At 35.6% G+C, this 20,363-nt stretch overlaps 1 protein-coding gene across 6 annotated transcripts in view; it reads right to left on the bottom strand.

Moving 5' to 3' along the window:
- Window positions 1–20,363, bottom strand: part of DENND1B (DENN domain containing 1B) — a 171,023-nt gene that overhangs the window by 11,792 nt on the left and 138,868 nt on the right. For 3 of the 6 annotated variants that reach the window (XM_075038880.1, XM_075038881.1, XM_075038882.1), the window contains 4 exons: window positions 16,518–16,558; window positions 15,632–15,700; window positions 13,045–13,101; window positions 12,127–12,237 (listed from right to left, as the gene is read on the bottom strand). In XM_075038880.1, the coding sequence (XP_074894981.1) occupies window positions 12,127–12,237; window positions 13,045–13,101; window positions 15,632–15,700; window positions 16,518–16,558 (278 nt within the window). Of the gene's footprint in view, window positions 1–10,062; window positions 10,226–12,126; window positions 12,238–13,044; window positions 13,102–15,631; window positions 15,701–16,517; window positions 16,559–20,363 lie in introns of those variants that run through there. The other 3 variants (XM_075038883.1, XR_012652031.1, XR_012652030.1) reach the window with 3 other exon arrangements.

Raw genomic sequence — 20,363 nt, 5'->3', positions numbered from 1 at the left:
AGAAATATGGCCTTAATTTCAGACTACAAGGAACTTGGAAATCTTGTACTGTGAGGATTTCAGTACATCGCCTATTACAGATGTTGTCAGTGTTCTACACTGTACACACTCTTTACACATGTACCAGGACACTCTCTGTAACTTCCTGACCCCCCATTATTGTTAGGAATGTCTCAATGTTCACTCTTTATAGACTTGACACATTTGTTTTTGTTCAACAAGAGAGGATTTAATTAAAGCAGTAAGTTTTGATAACACTTTCCATAGTTCCTTGTCCACAAAGAGGAAACGTGGTTCTTAACATGTTACATCAAGTAACAGTTGAAAGAAAATGAGATAATTATTAGGAAGGCAAACCCCTGTCTCTGTCTCTCTTTCTTGGAATTTGCACAGAATTACATGCTCCCACCACATTTACTTCAACCAACATGAAGACAAGATTTTGCAGGAAAGAAGGTTCTTTAAAAATGTTGAGAAATTTCAGAAAACAAAACCAAACCCGACACTTGTTCATCTGTAGATGGATTAACTCTGTCAATGGAATAAAATCCCACAAGATAACACTCACTGATTTGTCAAAATAGTAAATAAAGTTTCAAAGAGCATAGATGGCAAATTCGAGAAAAAGAAAAGAGAGGGAGCAAGCGAAAGAGAGAAAGCGAGCGAAAGATAAACCAAGCGAAAGAGAGAAACCGAGCGAGATAGAGCGCGCAGAAGAGAGGCAACGAGCGAGAGAAAATGAGAGAGAGAGAGCAAGAGGAAAAGGTTGTGTTTTTGAGAATCAGGAACTGAATAAAATTAGTTAGAATCATCAAACACCAAAGGCGTAGCAGTAGCCCCTCAGAGCATCTGCAAACAGTATTATGCAAGCATGTTAGTGAAAACAAGAATAACATCATATAAAGGAATATAACAGAGCATATGTTGATAAACCTAAAAAACCCCAACTCAAAACAAAACAAAAAAAACCCTTCTAGTTCCTGATGGTCAGACTCTCTTTTTGAAAAAATACTTTTGTTACCAATTTAAATTTTTAAGGGTACAAAATTATACAGGAAGACTTTCAAGAACTAAGCCAAATAAAATGGTATTTACATACAAAGAAAAAAAAGCAAAAGGAGAAGGAAAGGAAAATATCTGGCTGTAAATAACAACATTTTCCAGAGTTTACAGCTCTGTGAGCTAGCCATGGAGACAACAAGCAACACATGTTTTTGAATAGGTGACTTTCCTCTAGGAGCTGTAATAAAAATGACTGCAAGGGAGGGGTATGTCCAGACTGCTTTACAAAGAAAGAAAAAGAAAGAAAGAAACTCTTAATAAATTGCAAAAGGAGAACCATAAATCTTTTTCAATGCTCCACTAGCCTAAGTGACATAGTACGTGCACCTGCAAAAGCTGTCAAAGTCATTTAAGAAGTCCTTCCATTACTGACGTACCCTGCTGTTTGCAGTTATTTAAGCTTTTAATTTCTGTCTTTTCTGCATTTTGAAGTGTGTAACCTTTTTTATACCTTTTTATGAAAAAAGGACAGACTTCTGTTTCCTTCCTGATCAGCATTCCAATAACAACCAGACCATTTAAATTTATTACTGCAAGAAATGATATGGTAACACTCCTTTCTTGCTGCACCAGAACTTTATAAAGTCTTAATAGACTGCTGTCATGTTTTTTTCTATAAAATAAAGCAACAAACTTCTTTAAAGTACTCAATTGTTTTGCTTCTTCCAACTAGTTCTGCTTACATAACAAATCTATTATATAATGTATCTACTTTATACTGAAACATTAACAGGGATTCAGCTTCTGCTATTTCAGATTTTTCTCATCTTCAGGTACACTGCACCACAAGAACCCATCTCTCATCTTGCTCAGAATATAAGAGAGTTCAACATACTTAAACACAACAAGCTCATGCTCACTACAAGCCACTGTTGAACCATCAAGCCTGTGTGTATCTGCTTGCTGGTAGCCTCACAAAATGTACTACTTTGGCACAAAAATGTAGACAAAATACATGAATGCTAAAGGATTTAAATGTAAGATGGTTATTCTTGATTGGCCATGAAAGTCAATCTTTGAAATGTCAGCTTTTTATTTAATGCTAGACCTTTCAGAAGCACAGCTTTCTGGAATGAGTGCTTATTGATCGATACTAAGGCAGGAAGTTTAACAAGACTGCTGCTATTAATTGTCCTCAAAGTGAGAAACAAATAATCTTTTGATAAATGGCAGCACACATACAATTTCACATTTACTGGCTACTCAATATATCAGCACATATAAAGTTTCAAGAAAATAAAAATATTTACTTCAGTTTAAATCTCTGAAGTACTGTTTCGTTTTTCTTAAAAATTTAAAGATTATTCATTCAGTAAGAGAAAGCAAACTAAATACAAGTCCACTATTATTTATGGTTCAGTATTTTATCTTACCTATCCTCCTCTACAATCCAATCACAGACATAATTATGGCTTCACCTCCAGTAGGGAAGCAAAAGATCCCTCGATCAAACTTTCTAGTTAAGTACAACCTGTTGCCTTCCATTCCAGTTAAAGACGGTGACCTAAAGCAATGGATAATGAAGTCACAGGAAAGTACTTCACATTACACTCCACAAGATGGAGGCTGACGGGGGAAGAGGGGAAAAAAGAGAGATAAAAAAGAAGTACAGTTTGTAAACTTTCTCTTCTTCAATGCCCTTCTTTTTCTGGGACATGGTACAAACAACCAGAAGCTTAAAGTAGTTCTAGGGATACCAATTAGCTACATGGACACCAGACCAGGATAGATGCAAGCAATAATTCTAGATTAATTTCTAGAAACAATCCCTTCAAAAAATTACTTGTGTGCTTTTACTCACAGAAAGTAACAGGAAGTAATGATGCCTCACAGAAATAATGCTCTGGTATCAGAAAAGTGTCCTGGATATAAATTAAATAGATATTATCGAAGATGCCATATTTGCTTTTAAATTTTTTTAAAATTCTTATTATTATAACACAGGACTCATGGATAATTAAAAACTATTAATGTTAAATAAAAAAACCTCTTCATTCTTCCCAGGATGGAAACCTTCTTTGCTTTAACAGACTCAGACCTATAGATGACGCATGTGGAAAACATGAAGTGGTTGGAAACATCCACAGCAGTATGCCATTAGACAAAAGTGTTATCAATTCTGAGATCCTGTTAATTCAAATGATAGGGAAACAGAGATACACAAAAAAAGTAGGTTCCCAATGACAGAAAGAAATTCTTTTCTGTGATAATAAAGAGCCTGCAAGAGCACAAAATCCTGAAAAATCTGTTTAGAGACACAGACAACCAGAAATGTATAGATAAGAGTATGGACACAGTACTTTGAAATGACAAGTAAGCTGTAATGCAGACATCTCCACTGACTTCTGTAAAGCTAAAGGAGACATTAATATCTGTGCTGAGGGATTTATTGTAAGTAAGGATGATAAATTTGTTGAGATACTTAGTCATGGATAGCTCATTATAATTATTTATGTTCCGAATTACTGTGGTGAAAAATTAACAAATTCTAACCTTCCTACCTTTTATGTATGCTATACTCCTGAACATGGGTAATACTTGAGAATTACATAACACTGCTTTTGAATTTTAAAGATTAATCATGCTTCTGCAAATATTTTTCAGAAATGGTTATGTTTTCCTTCAAAACAACAAATAAAATCCCATTTTCTCTGAAGAATTGCAGACCGTTTTTCCCTCAGGAAGCCTGCACCATCTCCTGGCCCCCTGAATCAGACCGAGGCCCCACGCTGCCCACAGTCAGGCATCACCTCCAAATAGCCAGATCTCGTTCATTCTTCTCAATGGCTAGTGACAGAGGCTATTCTTAGCAAAACTGGCCATTTTCAGCTGACACGCTGTGGCACCATGCCACACATCATTCTAGCTGCAAAGAGTACACCATCCGAAGGCAGCCTGGATTCACTTTAATTGGCAACAAGCAGAAGTGTTAGTCTTTTAAAATAGGACATGGAGATTTTCAGTAGCATTTGCAACAACTAAAGTGAGCAGCTCTTTTATAAACAAGTATTCTTTATGGAATTTTTCCTGTAGATGACTTTAAGAATCAGATTCACCAGGCAGAATTTCCAGTTACAAAAAACAACTAAGAACAGTATCACTTATTTTCCTTTTCTGCTGGTTATTAATGCCCTAGGTTTACTCAGTGATTAGAGGGAAGGGAAATGACAGAATGGAGGGTTGAGGGGGTAACGGTGGAGAGCGGAGCAAGAAGATAAGGGGGAACGTGTGTCAAAAAAGAAAAACTAATCAGTGTCCATATACATAAAGGCATGGGAATGTCCATATGCACAAAGGCAGAAAAGGGAACATGTTTTTGAGGTAACAGGAAAGTCAAGAGAAGTTACTGGAAGTAACTCAGGTGCACAATGTGTGACTTTAATGAATCAAACCAGCTTTAAACCCAGTTGGTCTGGCTGGAACATGCTACCTATTTGATACAACTCAAGCAAGTAAAATGGAGATAACTGAAAGATCAATTTCACCAGTAAAAATGTGCATCATATCCTTACATCAACAGAACTATCGCATAGTAAAATCACTGCTGGAAGTGCTGTTTGCAGATCACGTGTGACTTTTTCAAAGCAAAACTTACCAAAACCACTGAAGTTAAAATGTACAATAGGGATGTGATCCTAAACACAAACATCATATACCTCCAGAGTTCAAGATTTAATGGAAAACACCAAATGTCACAGAACTTTAGATAGAAAAAACCTGAGCAGCACTGAACTCTCTCCATCAGACCTATGCACAGTGGAAGAACCTATTTGAGGGAAGCTCTGTATGAAGCTTGAAAACAGACAGAACAATCACATTTGCAAGGAAAAAAAGATTGTGCCTTAGGAACAGAAATATTGACTCCAAGCACATGTCTGTCTAGGGCTCCCAACCAGAAGAGTTAGCAAGGAGGAGTCCCTCCTCCTGTTTGACACCAGTAGGAATCTTCTGCTCAACAAAGATTGTCTTTCTCTAGAAGGTGCTGGGGAACATGGATGGCACTTGGATTTGGATGCTACTCACTAATTTCAGATACTTTAGGGCCTAAATTAGATGATAAACAGCAGGAAAGAGGCATCATCAGGATGCAATCCAGATTCTAGGTCGGCTGAGTTGCCCTTTGGTCATGCCTGCCTCTCTCCACTTCCTGCAGAAAGAGCCTAGGGTAGCAACACCGCTGCTAACTTCAGCATTTAAGTAGTGTCTACAATTAGATGGGTTGAATCTGGGCTTTCACATTCAGAGACACTGAGATCCCTACAGGAAAGGCTTTTCCTGTTTCTTCTACTTCTCCCTCCTTTTGCCCCCAGCCAAATTTTATTCTTTAATTGAACTTCTTTATTTGTTTTTTTCACTCTTAGGTACAGGATTAGAGAGAGAAATAAAAGGTTAGGGAACATACAGTACTAGAGCTGAAGCTTTAGACATCGCATTGTATTCTCCAAGCTTTCAGGCCAGAAGGCAAAAGCAACATGGAAGTTGGGATGCAGGTCCCAACAGTTGGCTGACGGTTCTTCTGGCTCCCTGCTTTGGCTAGATGAAGCCAAAACATGACCCGTGGAAGACAGAAGATACACAGCAAATGGAAGCAGAAGATACCACTGTTACATTAAGATGTCAATAAATTCTCCCGATGAGAAAACTAATCTGGTTATTTCAATTAACTACTAAGGACAGTAAGGTTCATCCAGTTTTGAAGGTAGTTTGTGAAACAGCATTCTTCTTCCAGACCCTTCAGAAAAAAGAAACCTTGGTAGACATACAAGTATGGTTTGTTTGTTTGTAGAAGACCCTCAGAAAGGCTGCCTTTCTGTTTGTTAAAAAACTAAAATAGGTGACAATAATAGCCAGAAAAAGCATCTGCAGACTTTTTGCTTGTCTAAATGTCTCTCTCAATAGGATAAATCAGGGGCAGATGTGCTGATGACTTTGCCCTGAAAAACCAAGCATTCCACTAAATGCCCATAAGGTAACAAAAAATTCCAGAGCGATTTCCTGACCATTACCCTATCATGGTAATTAGCAGACAGATTTGTCAAGTGATGATTAATGCAAAACTCAAAGAACAGGCAGCCACAAGGTTTATGCTGGTTTATGGGTGCAGAATGAACGGCAGCACTCTGCTGCGGAGACTTGCAACAGTCTTTCACTTCAAACCATGGTGAGAAGAGATCGGGGCAGAGAAAAGGAAAGAGATCACACTAACAAAAATACTGAAATAAAAAGCTTTTCAAACTTACACTGCTTCTTCTTTCTTTAATGTGTTCACTGACTAAATTAAAATCAGTCACTGTCACTGTTTAGAGACCATAGCTACTATCTTCGGGGGGGGGGGGGGGGGGGGGGGCAATATTGTAATTATACCTCTACTTGGTAGTGTATATTCCTGAAAATAAAATTACGCATGATACATGAAAGCATCTAAATGTTTACGTTGCACAAAATCCAGATAATCTTTCAGTTTAAAAAAAAAATAAAGGAAGTACTGCTTAATTTCCAAGAGATCTTCTGTTGTAAAAAGCAAGGTTTATACAAGGCAAAGGATACATGGGTGCCTATACTACTTCGGAAATGTATTAGAGCCACAAGAGGGCACTCTCGTAATCTACAATTTGAATTTTTGCTGCCTAGCTTTTTCATTTTTAAAAGGAAATCTGACTGTTTCACAGAATGAAGAGATCTTACTTGACACACCAAGACAAAAGATTTTTCTCCAAATTAAAGGAAGCTCATGATATCTACAAGATTTCCAAATTACACCACATTAGCGAAAGAAACAGAATTTGCTAATCAACCAAAGCTTATTTCAAAACTATCGTACAGAAATAAAATGTGATTTACATTAAAAACTAGCTCTTACTGTTTATGACATCTGTCAATTTGTAATACTTTAGTCAATGAGAGTAGAAGATACCTCCAGCTATATAACCAGTATTATCTGTGGATGCTACGCATAGATGTGATCTCAGGCATGTTATCTGAATCCAAATACAGGTAAATGCCCTTAATCAGAGCTTTTATGTTTCTGAAATTATCTTGGAGTTGTCTGCATGATTATTTTTTTTTTAATTTTTTTTCTTAAAGGGGTTCAATCACCTTATACAGACTATGTATATTCAGCACTGCATTATCACAAGCATTTCCTCTCTTCTTTTATGTTCCCCGGGGGGGAAAAAAAAAAGTCTTCAGAATAGCCCACTCTCACCACCTTTTTCAGGTTAGGAGGGTAATCAGTTACTGGAAGCCCTTTGTAGCTAATGATTATGTCATTTATTTTACTGGCCATTGTAGGGGTATTGATAAATGGGGCACTCCTGAAGGTAAGGTTATTCTGAACACATCTTCCTGCCTGACACTTGCTATCTTTGTTGAACAGAAGCCAAGTATGCCTACTGCAAGCTGAATTACATATTGTCCAGTTACTAGGATATACTTCAATAAAAGTGTAAGAGCTACATTTGCAATCTGCTTTTAAAAAAAGAATAAAAAATGTTAATTCTCTTCTGTTTGAGAATACCGAGAAAAAAGTTTAGTCTAATGGCTTTTATTACCTTTCGCAAAAGTGTTTTTAAAACCTCCTTAGACACTGTAGTTAGATCCTGCAAAGTCATGGGAAGTCGTTCACTTGGTTTCTTCGATACACGAACATTTAAAAGTAGTGCTAACACACAGGGATTCCCTGTAAATCCACACTTAGAATCCAAATGCCTGTTTGCATTCTGGCTACAAGGGAGTACATGCCTAAAGGTACAGGTACTACATATATTTCCTTAGAGACAAGGGGGCATTGCTAACTTACTGCTAATTATAAAGTGAACTGGTAGCTCTTATTTGGTATTCTGCAAATCTTCAAGAATGTTTTGTTAGCCACTAAATACATTAGGACTACTGACATCCTGAAATGCTCCATTTTTAATAAGCTACCCTATCACCTGATATAACAGTAAAGTTACAAAGATCATATTCATGAAATCAAACAGATCTTCTTGGCATTCTATCCAGGCTCATAATAAAAATGCTGTCTTTTTAATTAGATATTAATTTTATAGAGCTGTCACTGCATTTAATCCCACCTACCCAGAAATCTGCATTATCTGGGAGCATATAACTGAACAGAATTAAAATAGATTATGCAAAAACTGAATGCATGGTAGCCTAATACATGCACTGCCATACCCTCCTCATCAATAGTTAAACGAATTCAGCAATATCGTTGGCAAGATACCACAAACAGAGTTGAAGCAATCTCACACTTGCATTAATTTTTATTTTAAAAAAATTTAGCTTGTAATTTCTTCTATCTTCTACATACCTAATCAATGTAGGAGATAAAACATACCAGGGACATATTATTAGATCTAGGCATGAAACAGTTAACAGCAGTGCACATGCCAACGTTTTAATAAGGCTTAACAATAAAAAGCTTCAATCCTCCACTTTCACTAGATTTTGTTGTTGTGGTTTTCCCTTGCTTAGGGCAATCCATCTGTTAATGTTGACTTGCAATATAGTTAAGCTCGTACACGTATAAAAAGCCTAGAACAGCTAACCTAAGCAAGAGTAAGCTCAAATGAATATTACAGAGATAGAACAATTCATCTTAGGCAAAGATTAATTGTGTGTGCGCGCACGCGCATGCACACAAGCGCATATGAGTGCACTCCCGTTATTTCTTTTTTTAGGAAAGACATTCAAAATGCAAATTATAGAAGGGCAAGCTGATCACTACAGTTTGCAATAACACATTTAATTATTTATCCTCTGATTAGGTTTTGACAGCTATTTTACATGCTATAATTTGTTTTGATTTACTGTTAATTTTTTTTAAAGTCTATTGCTGATCTGGAAAAAAACCCCCACAATAAAACCACTATGACAGCAGTGATAGAGCCTAGTAAATATTCATTGTTAAAAACGGCTCTGCACTGTGACCAGTGCTGGTATCCTCCCTGGGCCAAACTGGCCTTGTTTTCAATAAAACCAGAGAAGTATCCTTTCCCTTGAGCCCTGTTAGGCTGAGGCTGCAGTTGGAACTGTCATCTTCACACAAAAGCAAAGGGGTTGGGTTTTACAAACGCAAAGCCTAATTGGGAGATCTTCATGGCTGTACCCTTGACATTTATTAAAGCCTCATCAACAAAACAGGAAATAACCGTACTAATTAGCAGACCCACATACAAACTACTATTTGTTGGGGTAAAAGCAGATTCACTTCCTATTGTAAAGCAAACATCCTCCCAGACCCTAAAATCCTGTTATGAACCAATTATTAAAAAGGTCTTTTACAGTGAAGCAAACTTTCGTATCATACATAATGTTTCAAAGTAAATACGTTTTACAGCATCTTAGGTAACTATTAGTCAGTATTTATGTTTAACTGTTTCCAGGAAGTGGAGAATGAAAAGCTCCATGCATGCAGCTAACATGACATAAAATATAACACCAAAATGGTTATATTTACAAGTCTTTAAATTTTTCAGTATGGAAGAGATAGTAATAAAGTGCAGAGGTTCCTCTTGTTTGGAAGCAAGATGACCATTAAAAGCAATCTCTCTCTTTTGTTTGTTGTTTGTTTAGGTTTTAGGGGGGAATATTCAAATACACTGACATTGCAACTTAATATCTGGTCCTTACCTTAAATATACATCAAAAGTGCATGAACTGCACATTAGCGCTCTCCTTATACTGCTATAGACACTCATGGGCACCATTTTAGAAATCTGGGTGGAGAGGTTCATTTGCAGGATAAAGAGTTAACAGAAAAAAGGATTAAACCTGACAACAATAGGAATCTGTGAAATTCACTTCTTTTAAACGGCAGATTCAGTACTAGATCAAACATAGTCTCTCTCACATACATGCACTTGTGAATACAAATATATATTTTTATTTGGATGTAAGGTTTAAAATCACCACTTATTCATAAAGAACTTGCATTTATGTTATTCAAATACTTACCAAGAACAAAAATAAAAACCAGAGTAGCAAAAGTAGACTATTGGTTTTTAGAACTGTTTTGGTTTGTTTCCTTTTGGGGAGGAGGTAAAATTGGGAATAGCCGGAGTGAGAGGCGAAGGAAACGGTGCGAGAGCAGAGTTCTTGGGGACCGATCACCATTTGCTCCTTCCTGCCTACTGGGAGCACAAGACACTTGGGACTAGAGCTGGGGAAAAGACACAGGACCTTTGGTTTGCAGCAGGGCAAAACTGCGGGGCTATTAGTTACAAGCTTTGCTAGTAAACAAACTCTATATATGTATAGTTAGTAAACAAACTCTATATACACACATGTATGTGTATACACATACATAAACACGCATGTGTATATGTATATATGGAAACAAAACTATGGATGGATATGTACTCCTCCTATCTTGTTTTCAAAACTAAAAGACATCTGGTAGAAACAGCAACAATGGTATTAAAGGATTTAGGAGTATACAGCTGTGCAAACACAAAAACATACAGGAGTTAAATTGTTCTGTCCAAACACAGGCCTTCAAAAGAAATGTTAAATTGTACCAAGGTTAAGTTACATTCCTTTGTACCCCTAGACTCCTGTACCTAACAGTAGACAGCACTATCATAACAGTAAATTGCTGCAAATTTCTTTAATAAAAGCAGCCTACAAAAATTCACTGACTACAAGGGTACATTTGTGTTACATACTTACAGAGATACATACAACTGTAGATTCCCTACACTAATCTGTGAATATTGGCTTATAATGCATTAAAAGCTTTTTAGTACCTCACATTATCAAATTATTTGGGGGGGGGGGGGAAGTTGCTATACATGAAAATGACAGTTATCTATTAGAAACAAATATTTTAAGAACAATTCATGTTATTAACATTAGAGTTCTATACTCATACATTTAGAATTTTATACATTCTCTTCTGAAACTCAGTGAAGAAAATCTATTGTACACAAGTTCCTAAAAGAATACAAGCACCACAGCCGCCTGTATATAAAAATATACTGAGGGCACATTGTTTAAAACTTTATCACTGGCTTTAAGAGATCACAAAAACATGTACAAAGTAAAACCTGCCTAAATAATTAAAGCAGAAAGTCTTTGTATTATTTATAACCCTACTAAAAATAATGACTTAATACTAATGTACAATTTCATAATCATTTAGCAATAATCTACATCAGTTCTATGTTAACTTTCACAAACTTTATATTTATTATGGATAAAAACTAATTCAAAATCAAATTGATTAAATAGACAATTTGGATTTTTATCATTGCAATATCTAAAGTAAAAAAAAAATTGTTACATCAGCTGGACTGAATTTCTATACTTAATTCTCCTATGAGGAAGATACGTGCATTAAAAATCCATATATAAACATTCATTGCATGTATTAAAAACATGCAGTAATAATATAATGTAAAAATATATACCCACACATTAAAATAAGTATATATGCAGGTATTTATTCCCAGAAAAAAGGTGTTACAAAAATTATTTTATTGATATCATTGAAATAAAACTATCAAAATTAATCCAAAGCCATTAGAACACTTGCCAAAGTTGAGACACCTACACCTGTTACTTCAAGTCAAGACTAGAAAGGATTAGAGAACAAAAGGACAAGAGATTGGCACCATATTAACTAGCTGACTTATAAAACAATAAATCATAGCTATCTGAGCAAGGTTAAAGGCTATATGACTGCCAAATCAATTTATTAGAAATACCAAATTAATGTGCCCCACTATAAGAAACTAAAAAAGACAGTTTAACGCAGACCTGTGAATAGAGCAGAACGCATTGCTCTGAGATGCCTTTATCAAAAACAGTATTTAAGAATTAAATCTCAGACCCATATTTATAAATCTGCTGGGTTTTCCCCTCTCAACAGGGATGAAATATGAATAGCATTTTTCCTCCATTCAAGCAGTGTAGCAGTATTTGTATAAACACAGCCTTTTAATCACACTATCCAAACATACAGTAAAATAATCTTAAACAGATTCATGATGCATTACTGTAAGGGGCAAAAAATTTTCCTCATATGTATGTGAATAAAAACAGAAGTTTCAGGTCTCTTACCTGTGCCAGTCTTCGTTTTTCTGAGTTTGCTCTTTTCTCATAATGCAATGTGTAGATGGGAGCAGTCTGTACTGCACCAGCACTGCAAGTTCCATACTCTTCCTCAGTCTCCTACGCAACAAAATAGATTTAAATTCCTTTATTTATAATCATTATCTGCAAACGTACCCTCCATATTATGCATGCAGAATGCATTCAAAATTATCTTGCCACAATCTATTACTGTCATGAAAATACCATCTGTAGTAAGAAAATAAAATTTAGCTTTTCAAGAAGATGAATTGTCAACATTGTCACTTAAAAGATGAATTGTTCAAAGGTCTAGGAAATATCTTTGAGAGTTTTCTTAAAATAGCATAAAATATATCTAAAAACCAGTTCCTTCTCCCTACAGAAAAATCTTATGTGGAAACAAAATTTTCAATGGGAAAAGCAGCTGCAGAATGCTTAAAACACCTTTTCTGACTTTTCTCCAATGTTGCTTTGCAAAATGAAACTACTCCTTTGTTTTTAAACATTGCCATTGTTCACATATCTTATGAAACCAAAACGGACACCTACACCTTCTGAAATACATTCTATTGCAAGTCTCTCCCATCTCAAATTCTCAGCTTGAAGCAAAGGCTTCGATTGTGATATCAAAGCAATCAACTTTATGAAAACATACATCCTGTTAATGTATCTTTGAAGACCTCTGTTGTTCTATGATAAAATATGCAAACAATAAAGAGATTATTCAGTGGATGCATAGAATGACAGATAGTTGCCAGAGGGCTCGTTATGAAAAATGTATTGTTGAACAAAGGGCTAAGCATATTTCAAAAGTCATTAAAAACACAAATCTCATGTGATTTGTAAAGTATAAGCTTCAAACTGATACAGGAAGCAATGTAAGAAAGTAAAAAGTGTACTACATACCTTGTGTTTTAACTTACTCTTCACTTCTTTTATTCCTTGCCTTGCCTGATTTTTTGCCTAGAAAAATAGAAGGACTTAAGTAGCTCTGCAAGACACTGGCTGTAGTCATGGAACATACTTTATGATGCCATACTTATTTTACCTTTTTTTAAATACCTGATGATATAAAGAAGGGCAGTAACTTTTAATACACATTTCATACATGCATTGTCAGCATATTTTATATATTCATGCTTTGTCCATATATTTAAGGATTTTTTTCAGCATGCCAATGCTGTGAAAACATACATACTCAAAATTTCTCCAATATTACTAAGGACAGGCTAAAAATGATTGTATACATCACTCCTTTATTTCAAATGGTCCTTTAAATTTGAAAGGATATTTTAGCAACAAGGCATGTTGGAAAAATGTTAAGATTTTCAAGATGACTGCTACAGTGTTCCAGTCTGGCAACTTGCAGGGCAACATCAATCTTAAGAGAAATGAAGTGATTTCATATGCAGATGGAGATTTTGCCCAGTGTTGCTGAACAACATAGTGCTGCTATTTAGGGGAGAATTCCGTATGTATTAAAACAGGCAGCCAAGGATCACTGTTGCATAGAAAACAGCCAAGACTGTTCTTCAATAGAGAAATGAATTATCAATACAGAATACCATGTACTTATGTTAAAAAAATGGGGCGGGGTGGTAGGGGAGGAGAAGGGGGAGTGTAGAAAAAAAACAAAACATGAGGGGATGACACCAAAAGCCCTAACCCCTATAGAAGAAAAGGTATCTTTCTTCAATTAATATAGGAAAAAACTACAAAAAGTTTTCAAGGTTGTCTTGAAAATAGGACTTTTAAAAATATATTTAAGGGCATAAACATGTGGAAACCACCTATTTTTCTATGGGTTTCTATACATGGAAATTCAGAAAAAGAAAATAATTTTCTTCAATCAAAAGGTCAGAGAGCCTTTTCGATCCTTAAATCATACATCTATAAGCTCAATAACAGCACAATGGGGTGCCATGTAGCAGATGCTAACCTGAGAGCCACTTTAAACTTTCCAGATCATGCTCACAGCATTTGGATGAATTTTGGAGTGCTCTGTTCTAACTCTGAGGGATGGTACCAAGCACATTACTCAAGGCTATCAATCAGTTATCTAGCAATTAAGAAATGCAGATATCATTTCTCTAGTAGTAGGCTCCATAAAGGGCAAAAGCATAAGAAATTAAACGGGGTATAAATATCAATACCTTATACACACAGATCCTCACAAAATTTACCAGTGTTTCCTAGCATACACAGAAGTTCACCTTGAAGAACCTTTATTATCAAGGACATAATTATCAAAATTGAAGGCTGGGAGAAGATCATGTAATCACAGTCTAAGCTAGTACAAACTGAAGAATAATAATTTGCAGATAACCTGTTAATGAGCCATTTTTAAAATCATAAATAAGTCCATGAATATGAAGTATATTTAATTTATTTACCTGTTTCTCTCCACGACTGCTGTGTTTTTCAACTGATGTAAAATTAAAAATTCTGTTTGAAAACTTTACTTAAAATACACTAGCTTAGACTGCTGTACTGATTTATTCAGGACTACTTATTATGCATCCAACTAGTGAAACATTTGGAAAAGCAAAAATGAAGCCAAAAGTCTTTTCCCATATATTAAAAATGCAACCTTAAAATACTTCCCACTTCATTTTACACTATTGCTGTTTTTCCATACTGCATAATACCATATAATTTCATGCTTTATTGGTTAGGCAGTCTTTGAAAACACGATCTTTTAAGCCCAAAAGTATAAGCATTAAATCCGGTTAAATGTGAGTATTCTAGTATCATCTTTAAAAGAGCAGATGATAGAAAATACTTGCACACACTACTGATGCTTTAACACATCTTTTCAATAGTGCAGCATTAGTGCCAAAGTGAAATTGCACCTGTGTTAGCCAGGACTCCATTTGTCCAGCACAAACTGTATCTCTTCTGAATAGAGATCTCTACATCATATTAACATTATATACTAACTATATACTATAACACTATATTTATATTACATATAAATGTAACATTTACAAAATGTTTTACACTCATGTTAGCTTTGCAATGCCTGATAACACATGTATAAAAGTCGTGATAAAGGTTATTGCCCTTCTTTATATCACCAGGTAATTTAAAAAAAGGTAAAATAAGGGACCTTCGTGTAAATGAGAATTTCTATTTTCAGAGTCGGTATTTTAATCATGTTGTCATCAGGTTAGGAAGAGTTTACAGCGGTGTATCAAATATCTAAATGATATTCAAATAAGCTTCTAGTATGTATTACGACTGAAACAAAAACAGTACACTCATGCTTTGAAAATGTCTATTGTTATGTACAAGCTATGTGGAAGACTGAATCAACTCTAAATCCTAGTGCTATATGAGAAAACAAATGAAGAGAAAAACTTTCTACAGGCTGAAGGTTTTTTTCTGAAATACATTTATAAAATGCTTAGGTTTTTAGTATTGAGGAAGAATGGGAGATTCTAGGAAGTTGTGGTATTTTTATGTATTATTTATGTGAAATAGATGATCTTACAAATTTATATGCTGTTTTCACAGCCGGAGTGGCTTTGGTCACTGCTGTGTTGATCAGTGCACCACCTTTCTGAAATAGACAAAAAATGTATTTTAGTAGCATTTTAACACAAGTCAAACCTTAAGACAACAGCAAGGAAAAATAAAGTGTGCTGTAAAGAAATAACAATCTTCCTTTTAAATCAGTAAGAATAACCACAGCTGTGTTTCCTCCCCAACGTGCTGTCTGCAGCTACACAAGGGTTACAGTACATCATTATCATAGCTGACACATTTATCAATGCATTCTAAGAGAATGATGTATTTTCAGTCTTCATTCATTGTTACCATTTCAAAATCAATTCAGAAGTTATGGCTATTTTTCATGTGTTCCTATCATATTTATTATGCAACTTAGAAATACTTTGACCTGACAGAAAGAACTCTATCATTTAATCACACAAAAATTCTCTTAATCTAAAAGAATATATTTTACTAATCCTGCAGAATAACAAGGTTACACAAAGGGTCTTCTGCTAGCTAAACTGCACAAATCCATATTAACAAAATTGCTATTTACTAGACGTTATAAACTTCATATCAAATTGTACTGTCACACCTAATTCACAGTTATGGAATGTAACATCATACAGAAAGCAGTGAAATCCCTAACTATACAGACAGAAATACCTTGTGCATTTTGGCATTTGTTTTGTATATGTATATGTAAATCTTCTAGAAAAAACCCACAAAATTATTGCATATACCATACACATGTTCTTTATTATAGAATGAACTTATATTTTCCTTGCAAATGAACAAACTTTTACCATTACATATATGTAAGGAAAAGGACAAAGATTTAAGGAACAGGATGGCCAGTTATAATTACTTAACCAAGTTTATACCTTCACTGTATGCACCCACTGCTGATAAGATCGTGAATTTCCTGAAATAGAAATGTAAAATGTAACACAATCAAACATACATTCAACATTTTGAGTGTTTCAAACCTCCTCACAAATATGCATAAAAGATTCCCTTAGAGGATTATTCACTAATTTCATTCTTCCCAGACAGACAAGGAACACAAAGATAAGAATATGTGTTCATTAAGAAAAAAACCCCTAGGTATCTCTTATTTCATGTTTTCTAGTTTCTTTGTAAAAGCCTATCTTTTCACCACACAGAGTTTTTAATTCTAACTGAGGTAGAAAGAGAAATTAAAAGTATGATAAGGGAACATTCTGCTAAAAAAGTCTACAAAGAAAAACACCAACTCGAAGGAAAGAATAATATATAATGAACTGCAATCAAGTGTAATAATCCCACTGGACAAACTTTCAAGTACAAAAATGACATGAACTGCTGACGGACCATCCCAAGGAAAAAGAATGAAAGAAAAGTCTAAGGATTACGGCACAACTATATACTCCAGTGCAGGAAAAATCCTTTTAAATTATTAACTGTACCTACTTTCTTTCACAAAGGAAAAACTCTAAAAGGCAAGTGAGAGCTACTGGCTTCTGTAGGACTACTGAGGACTATTGTGCCACTAAGCTGGCCATGAAGGACAGGGTTAAATTCCACCAAGCGCTTGATGAAGAAATGAATACTATTTCCCAAAGGTGCTTCAGCTGAACACCAAAGATTGGGTCCCTGATCCCTCAGAAAGTTTTAGAGTACTTTTATCAGTCACTTGAACACTCCAGTAGTGTGAACTGTAACTAACCCTAGACAAGACATTCACATTGACAAGAATGCTGAATTTTCAAACAGAGAGTTTATCCACTTTGAAAGGACCATACTGATATATCCTTGATGTTAGACTTTTAACAGTTCTCAAAACTTCTTAACCTTTGCAACAATCAATTAACTAAGGCCTGAGTGGAATTATTGCATTGGGTAGTGGAAAGCCAAAACATTCTTCTGGAACATGGCTGAGAACTAACTAGATCATTGCAAAAGGTATTCCCAAGTTTCTCAATGAGGTGAAAAACACTGAGCTGTTTAAACTCGTAACAGGCACTTTCACCCATTCCACTAAATTCTTTTCAAGCAATTTTGAGACAGCCAAACTCTCAGGAATGATGGCATAAATGAAAGCAATGCTCACTTAGAAAGGAGAGAACCTGATGATCATTACGATCCCATCTCCAGTAAGAACATCAAAGAGCAACCTAAAGCAAAAATGACTCATTTTTTACTTCTTTGATCTGGCTCCCTGGAACTACCAGAGAAGGTAGCATGCAAATAACATATAATAAAGTGAAATTTAACCACTGCTAGTGTGTTAATGAAATTGCAATGAACCATAAATACTTTCTCTGACATGACATTTCATAACTTGAAATTCTTATCAACAATATTCATATATCACATGGCTTGTGGTGTCCTTAACCATGACTCCTTCCACATCTGAGCTTTCTCTGTCACAGCCTATGACTTAAGAAATTACTAGAGACAGTAAATGAGATCACAGAAAATCACGAAGAAGTTTAACTGTCTTCTAGTTGTGTAGAGAGACTTCAGGGAAGACAATAAAGAAAACAGATACTCATCTACAGAAAAGGCCACATTAACACTGTATATCCTCAGCTAGAGTTGAACCTCCTGAAACTCTAGCAAGAAAATACTGACTCCTTAAAATAAATTATTATTAAAAGAGAGGTTCAAAGGTTTTAACTTTTTCAGTTTTCCTTATACTACCACCATTGATATTAGACCAATGCACACACACAAAAAAAAAAAAAGATTGCTTTAGTAAAATTCATGTGATTACAAATTACTTTAGTGGATATATTATAAGAGAAATCCAAGTGCTAAGCCAATCAGTCATCACTATATTCTTGTGTTAGATAGATATCACTAAATTCTAATACTTCCACAGAATAACACATGTAAAAGAAAATAAAAATTTAAGTTAAAAGTGCAAACTGTAATGAAGATGGCTGACAAATTTCTTGTCACATATAGTCACAGGGAAGTAAGTTTTGACCACTTTACTGGGAAAAAAACCCCAACAGAAATCTAAGTTTTATCCTCCAATTTCCAGCTTAATATTCTGTGCTGGTTTAGTTATGTTTGCACATGTGGAAAAATGCAAATTAAAAAAGAGATTACCTAAAGAAACACTTTCCATTTGATTCAGTGATTTTTTAAATTATGCTCTTTATAGCCAAGAATATGTTTACCTGTCCTTTTAACAGCTTGTAGTTTACACTAACTTTCTGTGACTTTTCTGAAGGCTAGGTTTCACCTGTTTTTTTGAAACCTTGGGCTTCCTGATAAAGTTGATGGGAGTTAACTCTGCAAAAAGATCATAGTTCTACCCCATTAGCGTCACAAAATGTCACCCTCAATTGCATACATATTCTTAGCCCTGCACTTCATAACGATAATGAGACAGCAGTTATGTAAATACTGAATATGTGCCCTAAGCAATTTGTCCACAGCCTGGCTTGTCTGACTTGAAAAGTATGCACACAGTGCAATCTAACTGAGAACTGCTAGTGAAGCCGAGCACTCCCTCCTGAGCAGAGCCAGGTGAGATGTGGTTCACAGGCTGCCAGTGCACCGCCAAGAAACAAGCTTTATCTAGCTTCTGTTGCAGTTTTATTGCAGCCTCCTGACCCCCTAACTGCAGTCAGCAAACGAACTCTGAATACTGACATCACCTATCTGAATAATGGATGCTCAGTGCCTAAAATCTGTACAGAGCAGCGTTAAGTTACCCTAAAAAGGCAGAAAAGAAATAAATCTCTGTATAACTAGCCACACTGTAATCAAGGAAAAACCCCACAAATTACGTGCTAGATCATAGCACAAGACACAGAGGGCAGCAGAAGGCAGTGAAAATCTTGAACAAAAGGATTTATGTACTCCGAGTATAAAAAAGGTATTTTGCAGAAGGTGCAGAATGGCTCTGCACCACTTGATGGTTTCTCTGTGGGGGCTAAATCTTCTCCTCTACATGTGCCCATTTAAGGGTAGTCTTGCAAAGGAGGACCATCTAAAGCTGTCACACACAGCTCAGTGGATTTTCTCAAATCACACAACCTCCATTTACTGAGGAAGCTTCAAGACTGACCATAAAATAGTATTTGTGCTGTGTTATGCATATTTTGATCCAATATTTTGATAGCATCTATGATACCTCAAATAACAATAGAGCTGTACTAAATGTTTAACAGGAATCCATTCAATAATTTTGTAATAATCAGGAATGGATTCAGCACGCACTCTTCTATATGGGTTGTCCTGGTTTTGGCTGGGATAGAGTTAACTGTCTTCCTAGTAGCTGGTACAGTGCTATGTTTTGAGTTCAGTATGAGAAGAATGTTGATAACACACTGATGTTTTCAGTTGCTGCTCAGTAGTGTTTAGACTAAAGTCAAGGATTTTTCAGCTTCTCATGCCCAGCCAGCGAGAAAGCTGGAGGGGCACAAGAAGCTGGCACAGGACACAGCCAGGGCAGCTGACCCAAACTGGCCAACGGGGTATTCCATACCATGGGACGTCACATCTAGTATAGGAACTGGGGGAGTGGGGGCAGGGGAATCGCTGCTTGGGGACTAGCTGGGTGTCAGTTGGTGGGTGGTGAGCAATTGCACTGTGCATCATTTGTACATTCAAATCCTTTCATTATTGCTGTTGTCATTTTATTAGTGTTATCATTATCATTAGTAGTTTCTTCTTTTCTGTTCTATTAAACCGTTCTTATCTCAACCCACGGGTTTTGCTTCTTTTCCCGA

The sequence above is a fragment of the Buteo buteo genome, chromosome 10 (genome assembly GCF_964188355.1).
Source record: "Buteo buteo chromosome 10, bButBut1.hap1.1, whole genome shotgun sequence".
Classification (NCBI taxonomy): Eukaryota; Metazoa; Chordata; class Aves; order Accipitriformes; family Accipitridae; genus Buteo; species Buteo buteo.
This window is presented reverse-complemented; position numbering and strand designations above follow the sequence as displayed.